The sequence below is a fragment of the Cervus canadensis genome, chromosome 18 (genome assembly GCF_019320065.1).
Source record: "Cervus canadensis isolate Bull #8, Minnesota chromosome 18, ASM1932006v1, whole genome shotgun sequence".
Lineage (NCBI taxonomy): Eukaryota > Metazoa > Chordata > Mammalia > Artiodactyla > Cervidae > Cervus > Cervus canadensis.
In genome coordinates this window covers 21,244,668-21,266,087 of record NC_057403.1, presented here as the reverse complement: position 1 = coordinate 21,266,087, position 21,420 = coordinate 21,244,668, and the positions used below count along the sequence as shown (strand labels likewise).

The following is a 21,420-nucleotide window of genomic DNA, read 5'->3' as shown; positions in this document are numbered from 1 at the left end:
CATTTTGCTAATGATCATCAAAAAAGCAAGAGAGAGAAAAAAAAAAAGCAAGAGAGTTCCAGAAAAACATCTATTTCTGCTTTATTGACTATGCCAAAGCCTTTGACTGTGTGGATTACAATAAACTGTGGAAAATTCTGAAAGGGATGGGCATACCAGACCACCTGACCTGCCTCCTGAGAAATCTGTATGCAGGTCAGGAAGCAAGTTAGAACTGGACATGGGACAACAGACTGGTTCCAAATAGGAAAATTACACCAAGGCTGTACATTGTCACCCTGCTTATTTAATTTGTATGCAGAGTACATCATGAGAAACGCTGGGCTGGAAGAAGCACAAGCTGGAATCAAGATTGCCAGGAGAAATATCAATAACCTCAGATATGCAGATGACACCACCCTTATGGCAGAAAATGAAGAGGAACTTAAAAGCCTCTTGATGAAAGTGAAAGAGGAGAGTGGAAAAGTTGGCTTAAAGCTCAACATTCAGAAAACTAAGATCATGGCATCTGGTCCCATCACTTCATGGGGAAACAGTGAAAACAATGTCAGACTATTTTTTTGGGCTCCAAAATCACTGCAGATGGTGACTGCAGCCATGAAATTAAAAGATGCTTACTCCTTGGAAGGAAAGTTATGACCAACCTAGACAGCATATTAAAAAGCAGAGACATTACTTTGCCAACAAAAGTCCGTCTAGTCAAGGCTGTGGTTTTTCCAGTAGTCATGTATAGATGTGAGAGTTGGACTGTGAAGAAAGCTGAGCACCGAAAAATTGATGCTTTTGAACTGTGGTGTTGGAGAAGACTCTTGAGAATCCCTTGGACTGCACGGAGATCCAACCAGTCCATCCTGAAGGAGATGAGTCCTGGGTGTTCATTGGAAGGACTGATGTTGACGCTGAAACTCCAATACTTTGGCCACCTCATGCGAAGAGTTGACTCACTGGAAAAGACCCTGATGCTGGGAGGGATTGGGGGCAGGAGGAGAAGGGGGCAACAGAGGATGAGATGGCTGGATGGCATCACCTACTCAATGGACATGAGTTTGAGTAAACTCCAGGAGTTGGTGATGGACAGGGAGGCCTGGCGTGCTGCGATTCATGGGGTGGCAAAGAGTGGGACACGACTGAGCGACTGAACTGACTGTTCAACATCTTTCATGTGCTTGTTGGCCACTTGTGCATCTTCTTTGAAGAAATCTACATTCAGATCCTTTGCCCATTATTAAGTGGGCATTTTGTAAAACTGCCTTTTCCCCCAGCTCCTTAAAACCACCATTTCTATTAATAGGTATGATTTTCCCAGACCAATAACTTCTTAATGTTAGGTATCCATATGCCACCTCCTTGGTTTATGAATGGCTAACTTCCATCTTCCTAAGATGCCACTGCCTGTCTGAAGATTCTATTAATTTCAGTCTATGGCCTTAAAAACGTTCAACCACAACTATGATTGAATGATCAGTATCACTTGCCATGAATGGAAATTTGAACATTTTCAATGGACAGCATTGCCCACCCAAAGTGCAGTTTGGAGTCCTGGAGTTGAGGCAGTGTTAAAGCTACTTTCTCATTGGGGTGACCAAGAGGGATCAACAGACTCAAAAGGCAACACTGGTCTCTCGGGTAGATAGAGGGGATACCACCCCTGCCAACCCACAGTGAACATGAAGCACTCGTGAGGGAAATGAACAGTCACTGTGACTGACACACGACTGGGTTGCCATAGCATAATCTAGTTTACCCACTGGCAGGATGCAAGGCTTTAGGTGAATGTTCCCCAACCTCAGTGATACACCACCATCAAACTTTTTAGGTGCAGATGTGTGCCATACATTTCCCTTCAGATCAGCTTTTAAAAAAAAAAAAAAAAGTTGATTTATTTTTAAAGAGGACTTCCTACCTTTCCAGGAGTGGGGAACTGGTATCTCTCACCAGTAGAGGATAAAGGGGGAGAGGGAAAATAAAATAAGTACCAGGAGAGCAAAATAATGTTAAATTCTAGCAACAACTCTTACCTGAGCCCAACTGTATCTTTGTAACTAGAAAAGAATAAACAACATGCAGTCCACACCTCCTCCTTGATTAAGCAGAACTAATGAGGATGGAAAATTGCTGGTTGATGATATGCTGACAAACAGCTGAAAATGAGTGGCTCCCTAGCTGTCCTTGACCCTCTGGGGCTTTGGAGAAACAGAATTAATCATCTCATCATGGGACGGTTTTCACCATCAGGAGCCCTCCCCTCCCAGAACTGTGAGCACTTGACAGTTAGTGACTGTGTGCCCAGCCCCTGGCCGGGTGTGTGACACTGAGCGCAGAAAAGCAATCAACCCTTAGAAAGTAAAAAAACTTTTAATCAGAGAACACACACTCAAACATGAGGGTAGGCGTTTCTACCCTGGTCCACAGAACACAGCTCATTAGTTACACAGATAACACATACACACAAATGGCTGCCAGCTTTCCACAGGGCCTCTGACTTCTCTTTGGTGTCAAAACTCTTGCTTGAACACACTTAGCAATTTGAGTTCCCACCCCTACCCCACCCCTTGGGTATATATCAGGCCTGTTGCTCAGATACAAAAGGCAGGGAGAAGTTGGACATTTTCAGCCATTTGAAAACCAGTACACTCCCCACGGTGGTGTGGTCAGCCGGTAAGTTCCCATTTTCAAAAAACCAACCAGTGCAACTCAAGGTGCAAGGTTTTAAATATCCCAGGGGCCCAGAACATAGACTCTTGAACATTTTTTAGCACCAAAAATATGAAAGAATATTAAAAGTGCCAGAGTCCAGTATCTTTGTAAGATTGTTTGTGCTTCAGTAAACAGGTGACTGGATCATGTAGCAAGTGGTACACAAAAGCTCAGAGCTGAGGAGGTGCCATCAAAAGAGCTGGTCATGTGGTTCCCTGAAGTGAGACTCAGTTGTAGAACAGGCCTGGCCACAGTGAGCAGTGAATGCAAGGGCTCCAACTCCAAGGAATCACCTGGCAACAGACAGCACTCCTCTATGAAATGAGACCATTCATTTCCCTTTGATTCCAGAAGCTTCAAGGCAAGGGCAGGACTTTAAAGTGTTGGTGATCCCCAACTTGGACCCTATAGTAAAGTGTCTGTGAGTGGCCAGGTTGGACTAATGATGGAGGATGAACATTCCAGAAGTCATTTCTGTGCATCACTATTTTTGCACCAAGTACATCTTCTGCATAGATTGTGTGAACCATGTGGAGACAATGATATCCACTGCAGCTTTCCTAACTGAATCCAGCTGTTTACAGCTTTAACTTTCATGATAAATTTGGTCTCATCATTTAACCAACCATTTAAAATGGGAGACTATGGGAAGGGATAGCATGTGGATGTGGAGGGGATCCTTTTGAGTAAGAGATTTGGGAAGCTAGGAGTGGAAAATTCTTGCTGTGAGATATTAGATGTTAAGAGATTCTTCTTGGCTTTTTGTGGGTTAGTTAACAAAGTACTAGGACAGACCTGAGATGGAGGGAAGGAATAGATTTTTTTTTTTTTCTTTTCGGTAAAGAACAAACGGCTTACATTTTGGAAACAATTAAGCCAAGGGTATACTGAAGGAAAACTTTGAAAATTAAAGCCATGTGTAATATTAGTAACAACAGTAACTGCAGTTGAATAGAAAGAGGGTTGCCGAATCATCTCTTTCCTCTATTGTAAAAGAGTGTATTTGTTATATCTGATGTGTATTTGTAGCTCACACTTGGTGAGTACTATGTGCTGGGTACTTGGCTCTAAGTGCTTTGCATCTATTTATGTTCACAGTAGTCTTTTGAGGTAGTAACTAGGATTGTGCCTATCTTACAGATACAGATAGTGAATCCCCAAGACTCTCTGTAGGTCACTTAGGTACCTGGCAGGTGACAGAACTGGGATTGAACTCAGTAAACAGGGTCCAGTCTACCTGACTTCCAAAGCTCCAGTTTTCATTGTTTTAATGAAATGTGTGCAAATTTTCTAATCAATCTTTATTACTAGAGAGATTAATTACTCATGGGGGGGAGGGGCTTACACTGGGATGGTTTCAACTTCGGGCCTTGGAGGAACACACTCTGAGATGTCTCAGGGCCTGCTGCTACCCAGGGGTCATGGGGAGGATTGCTATCTGCTACTTTGGAGTGTGAACTCACTGCTGTCGGCTGAGACCTAAGCAGCAGCACAAGGCTTTCTGACAATGTTGACACTGATATGGCTTCTCCTGGGTGTGAATTCTCTGGTGCTGACTGAGATGGGCCCTAAGGCGAAAGGCTCTCCCACACACACCACAAGCATAAGGTTTCTCCCCTGTGTGAGTTGTCTCATGCTGCATCAGATTTGTTTTCTGGGCAAAGGCTTTCCCACATTTAGCACACACATAAGGCTTCTCCCTGGTATGAACTCTCTGATGCTTAGAAAAGCACGAGCACTGCCGGAAGGTTTTCCTGCATTCCTAACAAACGTAAGGCTTCTCTCCAGTATGAATCCTCTGGTGTTGGATAAGTGGAGTACCCTGACTGAAAGCTTTCCCACAGTTGTCACATTTATAGGGCTTTTCACCTTTGTGAACTCTCTGATGCTTAGAGAAGCACGAGCTCTGGCTGAAGGCTTTCCCGCATTCCTGACAAATGTAAGGCTTTTCTCCAGTGTGAACTCTCTGGTGGTAAATGAGTTGAGCACCCAGGCTGAAGGTTCTCCCACAGTCACATGTATAGGTCTTCTCATCTGTGTAAACTCCCTGGTGCTTAGAAAGGCATGAGCTCTCCTGGATAATTTCCCCACATTCATTCTGCTCAAAGGGTTTCTTTCCAGCCTGAGTTCCCTGATGCTGAATAAGGTGGTTACTGTGAGCCAAGACTTTGTCACACTTCTTAGGTTTCAAGGGCTTCTTCGTAGTGTGGACTAACTGATGTTCTAAGAGACGTGCACTTTGGCTGAAGGTCCTTCCACATTCGTTACATTTAAAGGGATGCTCGATCCCATGGAGGGACTGATGTTTGATGAAGGAGGTACTGTAGATAAAGGCCTTCCCACAGTCCCCACATCTGTATGATCTCAATCTAGAGTGGATCCTCTGGTGCCGGATGAGCTGTGAACTTTGCCCAAAGGCTTTCCCACACTGGTTACACTCAAAGGGCTTCACCCTGGTGTGAATCAACTCGTGCTGAGTCAGGTCTTTTCTGCGGCTGACGGTTTTCTCGCATTTGTTACACTTAAAGCACTTCCCACAGATCCTTGGATGCTCTCTGTGCTCGGGTTTCTCATATAAGATCTCCTGGCTCTCACTGAGTCCTTTTTCTCTAGTGTGAATGCTCTGGTGGCAAGTTAGGGTCGAGCAGCAAACAAATTGCTCACCACACTCCTGACATTCGTAGGGGATTTCCACAGCATGGATTTTCTGGTGCTGAACAAGGTGTTCATTGCAGCTGAAGGTCTTCTTGCATTTGGCACAGCTGTAGAGCTTTTCTGTAGTATGAATGGACAGGTGTCGAATCAGGTGGGAAGGCCGGCTGAAACTCTTGACACATTTGTGACATTTGTAGGGCCGGTAACCCGTGTGAACCCTCTGGTGTTCATTAAGGTGACTGTTCCGGAAAAGGCTTTCCCATATTCGTTGCATTTGTAAGGCTTCTCTCCACTGTGAACCCTCTGGTGGATCTTTAGGGCCAGGCTATGGCTAAAGGTTTTCCCACACTCATCACACTTACAAGGCTCCTCTGCAGTGTGAACAGACTGCTGTTGGACAAGCAAGGAGCTCTGCCTGCAGGCGTTCCCACCCTCCTGATCCTCCGTGTTCATTTTTGCAGCAAGAATTTTCTGATGTTGGAGGAGGTATCTGTTGGAGTTGAAAGGTGCCTTGCATTTGGCACATTCGTAGCATTTCTGAGTATGGGTCTTCTGATGCAGAGAGAGATGAAAGGTTTGGCTAAAACTCTGGCCACATTCGTTGCAATTGTAGGTTTTACCTGGGGGTGGTTTATGACACTCAAAAGGCTGTGAGTCGTGATCTGCTGGACAGTCACCATCTTGACTCTCCCATGGTTCTTCTTCAGTGTGAAATAGGTAGACAGGGAGGTCCACAGTGCTCAAGGGGCACAAGACAAAGGAGGAGAGACTGACTCAGGGAATGGAATGCTGAACCCTGCTGAGTCTGGAAGGATGCAGAGGGAACAGACGAAGGGCACCAAAACAGTCACGTGCTGAACATAGAAGGTGTGCAGGGTGAGGCTCCCCAACCTGAAGCCAGTGCGTGGCAGAGTGAAACCAAGAAGCAGGGGGTGGAGATGTGTGAGGAGACCTACTGGGGATGGAGGTCCCAAAGACAGAGGGCCCACCAAAGGACCACACCCTGTGAGCTCCCTCCACCCTTCCCTGGGGGGGCCCTGGCTGCCCACTCACCAGCATCTGTTGACTCTGAGCTTTCTTTCACAAGGGCCTCCAGCTTTTCCCCACCATCTGGATGGAAGGTCAGGTTGGGTCTGGGGGGTCTATAGGGAGAGAAAGGCATTGTCACCAACCAGATGACATCAGCATGGGGGCCATTGGGCTGCTGAGCAGGAACTTCCTGGCTGTCCAGATGAGTACTCAGCACCCAATCCAGCTGTGCAGGGTTCCTGGCCCAGTGGAGGAGAGGGACCCAGTCATAATCCAGGGTGATCAGAGCCGTGACCACCAGGGCTGGGGATACAAAGGATCTGTAACAGCTCTTGAGAGAGAAAAGAGAGTTGCCAGTGAGAGTCATGTACCTCCTCAGTCATCCGTGACTCACTCACTCTCCCGTGGACTGGACATACCAGAGGCCTCCATACGATGGGCCCCACGATGGGGATGTGTTGGGGGTCCCTAAGACCAATTCTGCTCCCTACCCTCTGCAAACTTCCTCAAGAGCGGGAACAGAGTTGGAATCCCAGGGGATGCATCCTACAGTGGGGAGAAAGCCACTGCTGACTTCAAAGATGAGAGGCCGTGAGCAGAGCAAGTAGGTTTCATTCGGCTTTCAGCTGAAAGAGGACAAGGAAAGAGATTCTCCCCTACAGCCCCCAGAAGAAACCAACTATGCCCATGCCCAGATTTTAGCCCAGTCAGACCCACCTCCAGAACAGAGTCAGTGTATGTTGTTTTCAGCCACATTTGTGGCATCTGTAAAAGCAGCTACAGGAAAGGAATACACTGCTAATAAATACACATAGATGGGTGTCTGGAGGACTAGAGGAGAGCATTCTAAGTGCTGGCCTGGCACAAGACCTAGTTCCTGACACAGTGATTCCTGTTGCTCCCTCTTCTATTCATTGAGCCCCCAAAGCCAGTATTGTCTGTTCCAGACACAGAGGCTCCACCAGGGAGCAGCACGAGCTGCTGCCCGCAGGAGGCGCCCACCCCAGCACAGGGAGACAGACCATAAAATGAGCGGTGAGCAAGCCAGGCAGGGGAGAGGCAGGGCGTGCTCAAGGGGTCGCAGTTTGTCTTAAAGCAGCGAAGCCCCTGAAGCATCAGCTGGAGGAATTCCTCTACCATGAGGGAGAGGAAAGTGCCGATGGAGCTGGAGGGCAAGCATAGGTTTCTCTTCCCAGGCACTACTGACATTTGGGGTTGAATAATCCCTGAAATTCTGGAGTGTGTGGCAGCACCCCAGGCTCCACACACTGAATTCTAGGAGTACACCCTCCACTCCTCCCAAGTGGTGACAATCAAAAAGGTCACCAGGCACTGCTGATGTCGCAGAATCAGGCAACTGAGCACAGTGATCTGAGGCGCTCAGGAACCAGGAGCTCACCCCCTGGGTGACAGAGAGCCATGGGTGATCCTTGAGCAGGGTGGTGACTCCCCAGGGCAGGGGTGGCACTCACTCAGCAGGAAGAGGTTCTGGTAGTTGTCTAGCGCCATGTCCCAGAACAGATCTCCCTGGCCCTGCCCCAGCTGCTCCCAGTTCTCCAAGGTGAAGTCCATGGCTACGTCCTTGAGGGTGGCAATTTCCTGGAATGCAGCAGAACTGGGGTCAGGGAGGGGCCAAGAGCTCTCCTCAGCACCCTCACCCGCCACATGCCAGGCCTCTGGCAAAAGTCATCTTGTGAGAAGCTTCAGATGTGAGACCCCATATTTTCTAGGCAAGGACAAGGAGTCTAGAAAAGGAGACATGCTGTCCCTTCAAGGTCACAGAGGCAGGTCTGCCTCATCCTAACATCCACCTACCTTGACTTTTGCTTTTTTCAGTGTTCAAGATTTTAAGTTTTTTAAATTTTTTTTATTTTAAAAATTCAAGCATAGTTGTTTTACAATGTTATTTTCTGCTGTACAGAAAAGTGATTCAGTTGTATATACATTCTTTTTCATATTCTTTTCCATTACAGTTTATCACAAGATATTGAATAGTTCCGAGTCATACAGTAGGACCTTGTTGTTTACCCATTCTATATATAACAGTTTGTCTCTGCTCATCCCAAACTCCCAATTCATCCCTCCCCTACCCCCTCCCCTCTCTGCAACCACAAGTTGGTTCTCTATGTCTGTGAGTCTGTTTCTGTTTCATTTCCATTTTCATTCATTCATTCAACAAACACCTCAAGGCTTCCAGTGTGCCAGACCAGTGATATCTCTAGAGACCCAGAGATGAGTCCCAATTAGTACCTGTCCCTGTGGAGTGCAGAGTCTGATGGGACTGACAGATATGGGCAGAGACACCCCAACCTGGTGGATCTGTGTTACAGTGGAGGAGGCAGGGGTGACCTGGGAGACCAGAGCCGTGAGGAGCTAACGCTGCCCAGGAAAGGTGGGGAGAATAAACTGAGTCTTGAAGGCTGTGGAAGATTTACCAGCTGGAGATAGTGGCCACAGTATATTCTAGCAGAGGGAAGAGTCTGATCAAAGGCAGGAAGCTGGAAAGTATGGAGTAACATTTTCACACAAGGCCAAGAAGGGAATAGTACAGCTTGTGTGAGGGAAACTGAAGAGGAGGGAAGAGGGGGGCAGGACCCAAGTCATGCAGGGATGGGCTGAGAAACCTGGATTTTATCCAGAGGGCAATAAGGATTTCTGGAAAGGTACCAGGCAATAAGGATTCCTGGTAGGGTACTGAGCAGGACAGTGACAGTGTGAGAGCTTTCCTTTGAGACTGATTGGGAGCGGGGAGGGGGGGCCATCCTAAGACAGTGAGCTGGAAGAAGGCAGGCCAGATGTGCAGCCTCTGGGGAATGACAGGTTGGGATGAGAGGGACACTTGACTCACCTCAGTTGTAGCTGATGGGGACCAAACAACCAGGTCCTCATTTAAGCTCCCCCTCCTTCCCCTCCACAATCCTGGCTGGCAGGGCAGCAGAAAGGACTAGGAAACTGGGAGAAAGTGTGCCTTCCTCCTAGGGCTGACTCTCTGGCCATGCTGGAGGAGCTCCCAAATCGTCCGGAAGCAGGAGGAGGAGTGAGGACGTGTGTCTCCCTGCAGGAATCACAACAATTCTACTTACTAAAAGCACCCAGCCCCAGCACTTCAGAGCCTAGAAAGCAACTTCACAGCCCTCCTTAGCACTTGTCAGGGTTAAGTACAGTCCATAAATACCCATGCAGGAGATGTGGACATTCAGATCTCTCACCTTGCTGGAACCTTCTGTCTTGCTCACCACTGTGGGCACAGTGCCTGGCACACAGTAGGGACTTTTATCATCTCGAAGACTAGAGTTCAGGTGAGCCTCCAAGACTTGCTATTTCTACAACAGCACGATTTCAACTTTTTTTTAACTATGACCCACAGTAACACAGACAATATATACTATGACTTCTCATTTGCATACATAACTGAACAAAAGCTTCATGAAACAATACTTCATCTTACAAAGTAGGGTGGACTAGGATGTTTACCATTCTATTTACTTCACTTAAAAAAAAAAAATATGGTCACTGCCCACTGGGTCATTCTCAACTCGTAATAGGCAAAACACTGTACACTGGTGTGGCCTCTATGTACTTTCTAAGTGGCAAATATCTACAGGTGTTGAAAGCATTCCACATCATGAAGCAACAACATGGGTCCATAATTCTTAAGCCTCTGGGCCAAGTATGCTTTAAATTCAGACATTTTCAGATTATAAAAAGGTAATCCACCATATACGGTATATTTCATTAAAATCCCAGTGCAGAGGGCAGGGAAAAAGGGGAACATTTCATAACTGAACACTTCAATATTCCCAGAGTGGAGGTAAAAATATCCACTCTAGCTAGGATAATTCAAAGTAATAAATCACAGCATTTCTAGTCAGGTTCAGGCATCAATTTCATGGAAAAAAATGTTTGGTTCTCAGAGCTTTCTAGATTTTTTTTTTTAAACAATGAAATACATTTTATTTTTTTTTTATTGGGTATTTGTTGCTGTGCATGCTCTCATTGTGGCGAGCAGGGGCTACTCTCTAGTTGCAGTGCTCAGGCTTCTCATTGCCGTGGCTTCTCTTGTTGCAGAGCACAGGCTCTAGAGTTCACGGGCTTCAGTAGTTGCAGCACGTGGGCTCACTAGTTGTGCTGCAACCTGAATTAGCAGCTCTGTGGCAAGCGAAATTTTCCCAGACCAGGAATTGAACTCATGTCCCCTGGACTGGCAGGTGGATTCTTATCCACTGAGCCACTGGGGAAGCCCTTTAGGACTTGCTCCAGGAGATGAAGGAAGAAGTTGACTAGCAGTCACCAGCTGAGGCAAGGTGGGATTCTCTCCAGAGGGTTTTTCTCAAGGGGAGTGGCTTCCATTCTTTTTTTTTTTTTTTGGCCTGGCTGAGCAGCTTGCAGGACATCTTAAGTTTCCTGACCAGGGATCGAACCTGCATCCCCTCTGCCCCGAGTTGGAGCCCGAGGCGGCAGGCACCCCGGAAGGCCTCTGGGCCCCAGCGCTCCCACTTGGAACGCGGGCCCGGGCCCAGGCGCCATGGGCGGTGTGGTGGTCCGGACCAGCGGGGCGGCAGCGGCAGGGCGGAGGTGGCGCCATGAGAGCTTTCTAGATATTGTGACTGCAGATAATGGAATGTGATAGGCCTATGAAGTGAAGTGAAGTGAAAGTCGCTCAGTCATGTCCAACTCTTTTCGACCCCATGCACTGTGGTCTGCCAGGCTCCTCTGTCCATAGGGATTCTCCAGGCAAGAATACTGGAGTGGGTTGCCATGCCCTTCTCCAGGGGATCTTTCCGACCCAGGGATCGAACCTGGGTCTCCTGCATCTCAGGCAGATTCTTTACCACTGAGCCACCAGAGAAACCTCAGGCCTATAATAGCTAATATTTTATGCAACAATGATTTTCCTCACAAAGGGGTTAAGACTTGATTTGTGAGTATAATTCAATCCACAGATATAAAAAAAATTTAAGTATAATTTACAATGTGTTAGTTTCTGCTATATAACAGTGATTCGATTATACGTATGTATATTCTTTTCCATATTTTTTCCATTATTATAGGATACTGAATATAGATCCCTGTGCTATACAGTAGGATCTTGTTATCCATCTTATATATAGTAGTTTACATCTGCTAATCCCAAACTCCCAATCCATCCCTCCCTCAGGCCCCTTCCCAATTGGCAACCACAAGTCTGTTCTATGTCTGATCCACAGATGTTTTATCTGGCCTGAGTTGGCATAGAACGTTTGGTTTGTTTTTCTTTAAAATTTTTTTTTATTTTTGGTTGCACTGGGTCTTCATCGCTGTGCAGGCTTTTTTCTAGTTATGGCAAGCAGGGTCAACTCTGTGCTGTGGTGTGCGGGCTTCTCATTGCGGTGGCTTCCCTTGTTATGGAGAAGGGGCTCTAGGACATGCAGGCCTCAGCAGTATTGGCTCATAGACTCTAGAGGGCAGGCTCAGTAGTAGTTGTGGCACACAGACTCAGCTGCTCCATGGCGTGTGAGCTCTTCCCAGACCAGGGATTGAACCCATGTCGCCTACATTAGCATGCAGTGAGCCACAAGGAAAGCCCTGGCACAGAATGTTTTGACAGAAAATTCTTCTAAGTAATCCCAAACTCAAAAGCTGGGAGATTTCACCTAAAAATTCAATTTCCAGTTTCTGAAAAATTCTAGGATTTGGCCACATGGGGTCTGCATGCCCACAGAACTCCCACAGAGTTTCTTGGAAGCCATTTAGAGCTCTCCACACCTTAGATGGGATGATCTCTCTGAGAGGCCCCACAGTCCTCACCCAGACTCTTCTCTTCATTTCCTTATCTGCCTGGCCCTCACAGACATCTGAATTTAAGAACTCTATGGACAGTTTCCAGATCCCATTCTGTCCACATCTCATAAACTCTTAGCCCTGGGAGGGAAGAAACTGGAGCCCTGAGGTGAAGCTCAAGGTAAACCACTCTGTCATAGTAACTTAAGGCAAATCATCACCAGACTGGAAAGTCTTAGGCCCTGGAGTCAGGGAGTCCTTCCTCTTCCTGGTGTGGGACCACAGCCACATCACTCACCCTTTTTGTGTGTCAATTTCTACATGTACAAAATGAAGCAGAAAAAAACCAATCCACAATCTCTTATCTACAATTCTAAAAACAAAAGGCTTAGAACCAGAACTTCATTCATAAATTGGTAGTCAAACTGAACCCAAATCGCCAAAGGCTATGCATAGTCTTTATTCTCCTTCAGTGTGAATATTAATAGCTTTTCCAGCAGAAATATTCAATTTCCAAGAATTGCCCCAGATATCACTGGGGGTGTGGCCTAATTATGAAATACTGTTGCTCGTTTTGCGACCCGATGGACTGTAGCCCGCCAGGCTTCTCTGTCCATGGGGTCTCCCAGGAAAGAACACTGAAGCAGGTTGCCATTTCTTCCTCCTTCTCCACCCAGGGATTAAACTCGCATCTCCTGAATCGGCAGGCGGGTTCTTCACCACTGAGGCACCTGCGTGCCCCCGTACTCAGTCGTGTCTGACTCTGCAACCCTAGGGACTGTAGCCTGCCAGGCTCCTCTGTCCATGAGAAGCAAGAATACGGGAGTGGGTTGTCATGCCCTCCTCCAGGGGATCTTCCCTACCCAGCGATAGAACTCGTGTCTCCTACGTCTCTTGAATTGGCAGGCGGATTCTTTACCGCTGAACCACTGGGAAGCCTTGAGCCCCAACTATGAAATACCCACACTATTAACTTTCTAAAGTCTAGAAAATTCTGACGACGGGACAGCTGCTGCGGAGACTACAAGAGAAAATATGAGAACAGCACCTGGCACACAGACAGCGCTCAAATGAATGGTAAATATCTTGAATTCCTAAAGAACTCCTATTCATTCATCCCCCGAGATCCTGCCCAGCTCTGCCAACGACTTCAGGCAACTCACCACCTCCTTCAGTCTCAGTTTCATCATCCAAGAATAAAATGAAATAGAATCGTTCCTCTCAGGGCGGCCGGTTAGGGTTGGAAAGCACTTTAGCAAGATGTGGTAGTGGTTTAGTCGCTAAGTCATGTCCGACTCTTGGCGACCCCGAGGACTTGAAGCCTGCCAGGCTTCTCTGTCCATGGGATTTTCCAGGCAAGAATACTGGAGTGGGTTGCCATTCCCTTCCCCAAGGGATCTTCCCCACCCAGGAATCGAACCTGGGTCTCTTGCACTGTAGGCGGATTCTTTACCAACTGTTCTACCAGTGAAGCACGTTAGCAAGATCCTGATCCTTTACTCCGAACCAGCCTTCAAGACTCCACCTAGATAACTACAGCCCAAGGCGACGGGCTCAGAGACGAAATCGCCCCAGGAGCATTCCGTCACCCCTCGGAAAGGACCCTGCCCACAAGGCTCCTCGGTGAGCCCAGCCCCGGTATGTCCTCACCTCGAGACTGCAGTCCACCGGATTAACAGACACGACCCCAGGCGGGTGAGAGGCGGAGCGCGACTGCTCTCACACGCGCCTCCTCTTATCCACTTCCGGTGCCAGGAGAATTTCTTCACGACTACTTCACCCAGGAGCCTCTGCGCCAGAGCCAGGACTCCGTTTCCGAGAGGGCTGTGCGGAGGCCTTCCTTGTCTTCCCGTGTCCACGAGCTTCCTTGTCTTTAATGGGCCCGCTGAGCACTCTGGGAAATAAACCAGAAAAACAATCGGCCCCAGGTGGCATTTGGGTATTGTAGGCCACTTTTTGATGGGCAACCAAATCAGTCTTCTGCCTCTTCGAGAAGACTGAGAGGGTTTTCCATTTCTGAAGGAGGCAGAGTGCCACCATGGAAACACACTGAGGAGAAAACAATTCCTAAGACTCCCGAAGGTAAGAGGCGGAGTTGAGGCGGGAGAAATGAGACTGTGACCTCTGATTGGAGGGAAAAATGCCTCGGAGTTCATCCCGCCTTACGATTGGCCTATGTTGGCACATGCGCAATAGAACCAGGAAGCGTTCCACAAAAGGTGGATGAGGATTGGACGATGAGCCTTGAGTCGGCGGACCGGCCTGCCGCAAAGGTGTCTGGGAAATGGAGTTCCCAGGCAGGCACAGCCCACGGGCAGTCGGGAGGTCGGCATAGGCTGCGCGGGCGCAGTCCTCCCTCGGGGGAGAGGATGCGCGCGCAGCGCCTCCCGCCCTAGCGGAAGTTTCCGCAGGGCAACTGAGAAGGTGAGTCCCAGTTCCCCTGGAGGGTCTAAAGAGTCTGGCTGCAAATATCTGTCTGCCCACTCAGCTCACCAAATCCAGAGGTGAGGGGAAGACGAGGCGGAGTAGGGGCCTGGCCACAGTTCGGTCGTGGTGTCTGTGACGTCAGCGCGACCCTTTGTGGAAGACTGAGCCCTCAGGAGCGGGGATCGCGGGTCAGGATAAGAGAATCTTCTAGTCTCCGAGATACCTGTCAGCTGCAGCTGTCCCGTCTTAGTGGTGGGCGTGGATACAACGGAGACTGGCCAAGCTAATGGAAAGTGTGACGGAAGCCCCGCCTTGGTGCTACGTCATCCGTGGTTCCTGCAGAGGGCGGGGCCGAGGCAAATCTTTTCACTGTTATTCCTCCTGCCCTAAGGTGGGGTCTAGCCATTAGCTCTTTTGCTATACTGCGTTTCAGGACCTGCCAGGAGGAATACAATACTTAACACATTCCTTATGTTCAGTAAATATTGAGCAAATCAATAAAGAAAATGTATGAATGAATGATAAAGACTGACTTGAAAAAAAAAAAGACTGGAGTGTTGGAGCCTTGGTTTTGAGCCCTGAGCTAGCCAGATGACCTTGGAATGGTGACTTCAGCCCTCGGAATCCTTTCTTTATTCTTTACATATTTATTGAGAGTTTACTATAGTTCTTTCCTCATGTGCCTTTTTAAAGTTACTTGCTTGTTTGTTTATTAAGCTTGTATTCCCCCCTAGAATGAGCTTTGTCAGGTCAGGAGCCTGTTGGTTTCCTTTTGCTGTCGTAGGAGTTCAGTGAATAATCATTGAATAAATGAATGAACTTAGCATGTGTTGGTTGCATAGCCAATTCTCAATAAACATCAATCATTATTTTTTACTCCCATGTACAGCAAGCCTGAGTCAGCCTCTCCACGTTTATTCATTTACAGGACACAGTTAAGATGGAGTTTCCAGCCCAGTGAATCTGAGGGCCAGATCGTGACCCCATAAAGGTACCATCCCCTCGGGCACATGCCCCTGAAAGCCTATTCCCCACCAGCAGCCTGTTCCTGCTCCATCTCTTGTGTGTTGCTTCTTTCAGACTTCATTCCTAGGAGGAAAGTTATCATGGACATGGCAGTGGTTTCAAGGGCAGACACTGGGTTTTCATGAGTCTGCCCCAAGAAGAACTAGAGAGATCTGAGAGGCTCAGAGCTTAAGATATAGAAAGAGAAAAGGGAGGAATAGAAATATTAACAAATGGAAGATGATAACCAGTAACATAAAAGACTTTCCTGTTCTTAGCAGTTGGTAGAAATGTATTCCACTTATGCCTCCAACCATTTTCAAATGTGAGCAGGCTCAGTTGTGTCTGACTTTGCAGTCCCATGGACTTCAGCCTGCCAGGCTCCTCTGTCCATGGAGTTTTCCAGGCAAGAATGCTGGAGCGGGTTACTATTTCCTCCTCTAGGGATATTCCCAACCCTGGGAACAAACCTGCATCTCCTGCATTGGCAGGCAAATTCTTTACCACTGAGCCACCCAGGAAGCCACTCTGTCAAATAGGAACTGTTAAAAGCCCCATTTCACCATTGGGAAGACTGAGGCACAGAGAGGCTAAGTAACATGCCCAGCAAAGAGCACATCTGGAATTCAAATCCAAGCAGCCTGGGACTAAAGCCTGGGACTGTAAGGACTCCACTCTTTGCAATTGCAACAGAGACCATCGTTTAAAGTGAATAAAGGAAAAAGTTTTAATTGGATTGAGCCAGGCACAGACGGATAAATATACCATGATCCCACATATATGTGGAATCTAAAAAGAAGTGTCAAACTCATAACAGAGTGAAATAGTTCTTACCAGAGGCTGTGGGGGAAAAGGGATATTATTGATCAGAGGGTACAGACTTCCTATTGTAAGATAATTAAGTTCTGGAGACCTAGTGTATAACATGAAAACTATAGTAAATAATAATGAGTGTATACTTGAAATTTGCCAAGAGAGTAGGTCGCAAGTTTCCTCACCACACACACACATACACACACAAGTTGAAATTATGAGAGGTAGTGGATATGTGAATTAGTTTTATTATGGTAATTGTTTCATAATGTATACTGTTAACCAAAATTTCAGAAATGGGGGCCTGATTAAAATAGGCATTTATCTGAAGTTTGTTAGGACTGCAGCTGGAGAGCATCCTAATAAAGAAATACATCAGGACCTCCCTGGTGGTCAGGTGGTTAGGAGCCCGCCTTCCAGTGCAGGGGATGCAGGTTCAGTCCCTGATGGGGAACTAAGATCCCTCATGCCTGGCTGCCAAAAGACACAAAACGTAAAACAGAAGCAACGCTGTGAAAAATTCAGTAAACACTTTTATTTTAAAAAGGGATACATATTCGTGTTTTGATAAAATAATAAAAAGAAGCAACCTGAATTGTGTTCTGTCGGACTACAAGTGGAGGAGGCTTCTAAAGACAAAAACTGCAAGGCTACAGTTAGTTACATGAGTTGTTTATCAAGAATTACAATTGGAGCTGGCAAGAAGTAAGGGTGCTTGTTAAGCAGGAATTAGTTGGGATCCAAAATGGTTGTTTGGCTACAGGGGAAACAACCCTGAGACACAACATGCCAGGTAGCAGATGTTTCAAAAAACGGTTTGTGTCCTTGGGTTAGGTAGCATTCACAGAAAGTTCGAGTTCTCACAGATCCTCAGTGACCACCCAGTTTTGTTTTTTTATGCCTGAACTACTCTGTTTTAATCTCAGTTTTTCATATATATGTGTGTGTGTGTGTGTGTGTGTGTATATATAGGCTTCTCTGATAGCTCAGTGGGTAAAAATGTGTCTGTCAGTGCAGGAGACCCAAAAGACATGGGTTCAATCCCTGGGGTGGGTTCAATCCCTGGGTCGGGAAGATCCCCTGGAGGAGGAGATGGCAACCCACTCCAATATTCTTGCCTGGGAAATCCCATGGGGAGAGGAGCCTGGTGGGCTGCAGTCTATGGACTCACAAAGAGTTGGACACGACTGAGCACACACACAGGCATATACATATACACATAAGTTTTACACTTTAAATATAGACAGTTGTTATTTGTCAAAGATAAACAAAAGTAAAAAGAAAAAACCTTTGTCTTGCAAGGTTAAATGAAGTCATGAGCAAAAGTTTATTTTGACTTTGATTTTGATATCCCAGCTAATAACCAGGACTGTACACTAAGAACAAATAAAATTATTTTGCTTTTTTTACTTTTACTGTTTAAAATATATTCATTGAAAATGCCACAAAAAAAAAAAAAAAAAAGAAAGAAAATGCCTGTTGTACTGTTATCCCTGTTGAGTTTCTCTACTTCTCTTATGAACTAGTTTCATCCTGCTCTCATGACCTGAGTTATGTCCCACAAAAATTCGTTCATGGAAACCCTCAACCTAAGTATTTCGGAATGTATCCATATTTGGAAATAGGGCCTTTAAAGAGGTAATTAAAATGAGGTCTTTAGGGCAGCCCCTCACAAAGGGGCCTCCCTAAGTTTGTGTCTTCACAAAGTTCATATGTTGAAATGCCCAATGTGATGGTTTTAGGAGGCGGGGCCTTTGGGAGGTAGTTGGGTCTTGAAGGTGGAGCTCTCATAAGTGGAGTTAATGCCCTTATAAGAGACCCAGAGGGCTTCCCAGCCCCTTCCTCCATATAAGGACACAGGGTGAAGTTGTCAGTCTGTAGCCCAGAAGAGGGCCTTTATCAGGACCCAACCACAGTGGTGCCTTGGTGTTGGACTTCCCAGTCTCTAGAACTGTGAGAAGTAAGTTTCTATTGTTTGTAAGCCACCCAGGCTATGGGCTTTTTTTGTTTTGTTTTGTTTTGTTGGCAGTGTTGGGTCTAGTTGTGACACACAGGCTCACTAGTTGCAGCGCTCAAGCTGAGTTGCTCCATGGCATGTGGGATCTTGGTTCCTCAACCAGGGATCAAACCCACGTCCCCTTCATTGCAAGGCAGATTCTTAACCACTGGACCACCAGGGAAGTCCTATGTCTGTAATATTTTATTATAGCCATTTAAACAGACTAAGGTAGGCCCTAATCCAATATGATCAGTATCCTTAAAAGAGGAGGAAATTAGAACACAGACAGAAGGACAACCACATGAGGACACAGTGAGAAGGTGGCCATCAGCAAGTCAAGGAGAGAGGCCTCAGAAGAAACCAAACTTGCTGATGCCTCGAAGTCAGACTTCTGGCCTTCAAATTTGTGAGAAAATAAGTTCCCTGTCGTTTAAACCATCTAGTCTGTGGGAGTGAGTTGTGGCTGCCCAAGCTAGTGAATGTACCTGCTGTGTCCTCATTTGTCACAATCTGTGTGTGTGATTTTGGCTTTGATTTTTGTTTAAAGTATTAGGAAATACGCCAGAAATACCCAAGGCTTAGAGGGTATCATAGTGAACACCCATTATCTGACTAAGTTAGTCAGGGTGTGGTGGGCTATGCTGCAGTAACAAATAAGCCCTGAAACCCTGTGGTTTATACAAGGAAAGTTTACTTGCCAATCATGGGATTTCAGTGTGGACCAGGCAGCTGGCCTTCATCTCATGCCTATGCTGTCTGGAGTAATTGGCCTCCTCAGGGCCACCCCTGCAGAGGATGGCTGGCAGAGGACTTGGGCCCATAACTGCCTTGGCCGGAAAATGACTTCTGCTCACACCCCATTGGCCAGAATTAGTTACATGGCCCCAGTCTCACTGTAAGGAACCCTGGGAATTGAAGGGGGCGTATGTGGCTATCTGGTGAACACTAACCGTCTCTCCCATCTCTATCATGTGGTTCAAGAAATGAGCATCACAATTACAATTGAAGACCCTCAATGCTTCCATGATTGGAGAAGTTCTCCTGCCCAACTTTTATTGACCTCAAGGCATTCCTATACCTTTTGTGAGCTCTGTAGTTTCACCCTGCGTTTGTTCTGCTTTGTACCTGCCCTGGGCCCTTAGGGAGAGACTGGACACAGGAGGCAGGAACTCATTTTAAAAGTGGCCATTTTGTGGGAATTCCCTGGTGGTCCAGTTGTTATAACGCTGTACTTCCACTGCAGGGGGCACAGGTTCGAACCCCGGTCAGGGAACTAAGATCCAGCATGCCACAAGGTGTGGCCAGAAAAAAAAAAAATAAGGCTCCTTTCTGAGAGGGTATTCCAGGTATGATAACTTTTCTTCCTTCTGCAATGTTGTCACCAAGAGGAACTCAGGTGAATACTTGACAGCAATAGATTAAGTTTTTCAGCTTCCTGTCCCCCCACCATTCTGTTTTCTAGCATGATCTGTCCAGACTGTGGCAAAGGTATTGAAGCAACATTCAAATTCTGCCCCTACTGCGGAAAACCTTTGCCTACAGAGAAGCATGAGGAGTCCCAGTCCTTTGTTAAACCGTTTACATCACCCTCCCAAGGTAAGAACCGGGTCTTTGCGCTTCTCCCTGGAGGAGGGGTGATGTGTGTGTGTGCATGCATCTAGGAAGAGAGGACAGACGCTTTTGCAGCCTGCCAGACCCTGCGTGGATACTAAAGCCCAGAGCCCAGGCTCACTCTCTCTACTCAGTCTCTCTCTCCTCAGGTATCTTTAGCAGACTCACGGCTCTAAACTTGACAGTTGACTCATTTCTGTCTCCGGCTTGGACTCCTCCCCTGAAATCGATATCCATATAAATCAGACTGCCTGCTTGATATCTATTGGATGTCCCATCCATGTCTCCATGTGCCCAGAACCAACCTTTTCATACGCCTGCCGCCCCGTCCGCCCCTTCCAGAGACTTCCCCATCGAGGTGACAGCAGCTCAGTTTGTCCAGTTTCTCAGCCCTTAGAGTAGTCTGCAAGTTCTCTCTCTCTCCCACCCCACAACTGCAGCCTGCCAGCAGATCTCATCAGCTCTCCCTTTAAAAATCACTGCTGAATCAGACCACTGCCTCCCACCACCCTGGTCCGTCTCACCCGCACCAGTATTGTCGTAGAAGCTTTCTTCCTCCTGCTGTCCCTGCTTCTTCTCCATCATCTATGGTTCTCTTCAAGTGGCAGTCCAAAGGATCCTATTAGAACAAAGTCAGGGGACTTTCCTGGTGCTCCATTTCTTTCTCCAGAGGCTCTCCCCAACCCAGGGACCGAACCTGCGTCTCCTGCGCTTCAGGCAGTCTCCTGCATCACAGGCAGATTCTTTACTGACTGAGCCACCAGGGAAGCCTTAAATATATTATTTTACTCATTTATATTACTGTTCAGCTTTGAGCTCTATAAGGATAGGAATTTATCATGGTTTGTAAGCTCTGTTGATTGTGGTTTGTAACCTGTTGTTTGCACAGCACCCACGACCATGCCTGGCACAGATTTGGGTGCAGAGAAATCTTATTGATAATGAAGAAACAAAAACTAATTAGAAATGATTAGGCAGAATTTTAAAGAACCAAATAAAATCTATGATAATAAAAATAAATATTAGGACTTCCTGGTGATCCAGTGGCTAAGACTCTGTGTTCCCAATGCAGGGGGCCTAGGTTCGATCCCTGGTCAGGGAACTAGATCCCACATCTTGCAACTAAGACCCAGCACAACCAAATAAATAGCATCATGGCCATCAGGTGGAGAAGGCAATGGCAACCCACTCCAGTACTCTTGCCTGGAGAATCCCAGGGACGGGGGAGCCTGGTGGGCTGCTGTCTATGGGGTCTCACAGAATCAGACATGACTGAAGTGACTTAGCAGCAGCAGCAGCAGACACAGCTTAAGGGAGAATAGTGAATTGGAAGATAGATCTGAAGAGATTATGTGAAGGAGATCACACAGTGACACAGTGCTCGAGGGTATAAAAGGGGTTCAGACCCGTGAAGGAAAGAATAA

At 46.9% G+C, this 21,420-nt stretch overlaps 3 protein-coding genes across 20 annotated transcripts in view; 1 reads left to right on the top strand and 2 right to left on the bottom strand.

Annotated features, from left to right (window-relative positions):
* LOC122420148 overlaps positions 1–14,775 on the bottom strand; it is a 33,680-nt gene extending 18,905 nt beyond the window's left edge. For 2 of the 14 annotated variants that reach the window (XR_006263207.1, XR_006263208.1), the window contains exons 1-4: positions 13,792–14,057; positions 9,230–9,436; positions 7,854–7,980; positions 6,406–6,494 (exon numbers count right to left, since the gene is read on the bottom strand). Coding sequence is in view for 1 of the 14 variants with exons in the window: in XM_043434918.1 (XP_043290853.1) it covers positions 6,093–6,157; positions 6,406–6,494; positions 13,792–14,297 (660 nt within the window). In the remaining 13 variants the exon portion in view is untranslated. Of the gene's footprint in view, positions 1–1,098; positions 2,991–5,982; positions 6,495–7,853; positions 7,981–9,229; positions 9,437–13,791; positions 14,437–14,634 lie in introns of those variants that run through there. The other 12 variants (XR_006263204.1, XR_006263205.1, XR_006263206.1 and 9 more) reach the window with 12 other exon arrangements.
* ZNF473 (zinc finger protein 473) lies at positions 2,990–5,763 on the bottom strand. The gene has a single exon (XM_043434916.1). The coding sequence runs from the start codon at positions 5,624–5,626 to the stop codon at positions 4,460–4,462; it is 1,167 nt and encodes a 388-aa protein (XP_043290851.1). The 5' UTR covers positions 5,627–5,763; the 3' UTR covers positions 2,990–4,459.
* Positions 14,087–21,420, top strand: part of VRK3 (VRK serine/threonine kinase 3) — a 36,383-nt gene continuing 29,049 nt past the window's right edge. For 2 of the 5 annotated variants that reach the window (XM_043434911.1, XM_043434915.1), the window contains exons 1-3: positions 14,428–14,565; positions 15,497–15,559; positions 19,848–19,981. In XM_043434911.1, the coding sequence (XP_043290846.1) occupies positions 19,849–19,981 (133 nt within the window). In that variant the 5' untranslated portion in view covers positions 14,428–14,565; positions 15,497–15,559; position 19,848. Of the gene's footprint in view, positions 14,224–14,427; positions 14,757–15,496; positions 15,560–19,847; positions 19,982–21,420 lie in introns of those variants that run through there. The other 3 variants (XM_043434914.1, XM_043434912.1, XM_043434913.1) reach the window with 3 other exon arrangements.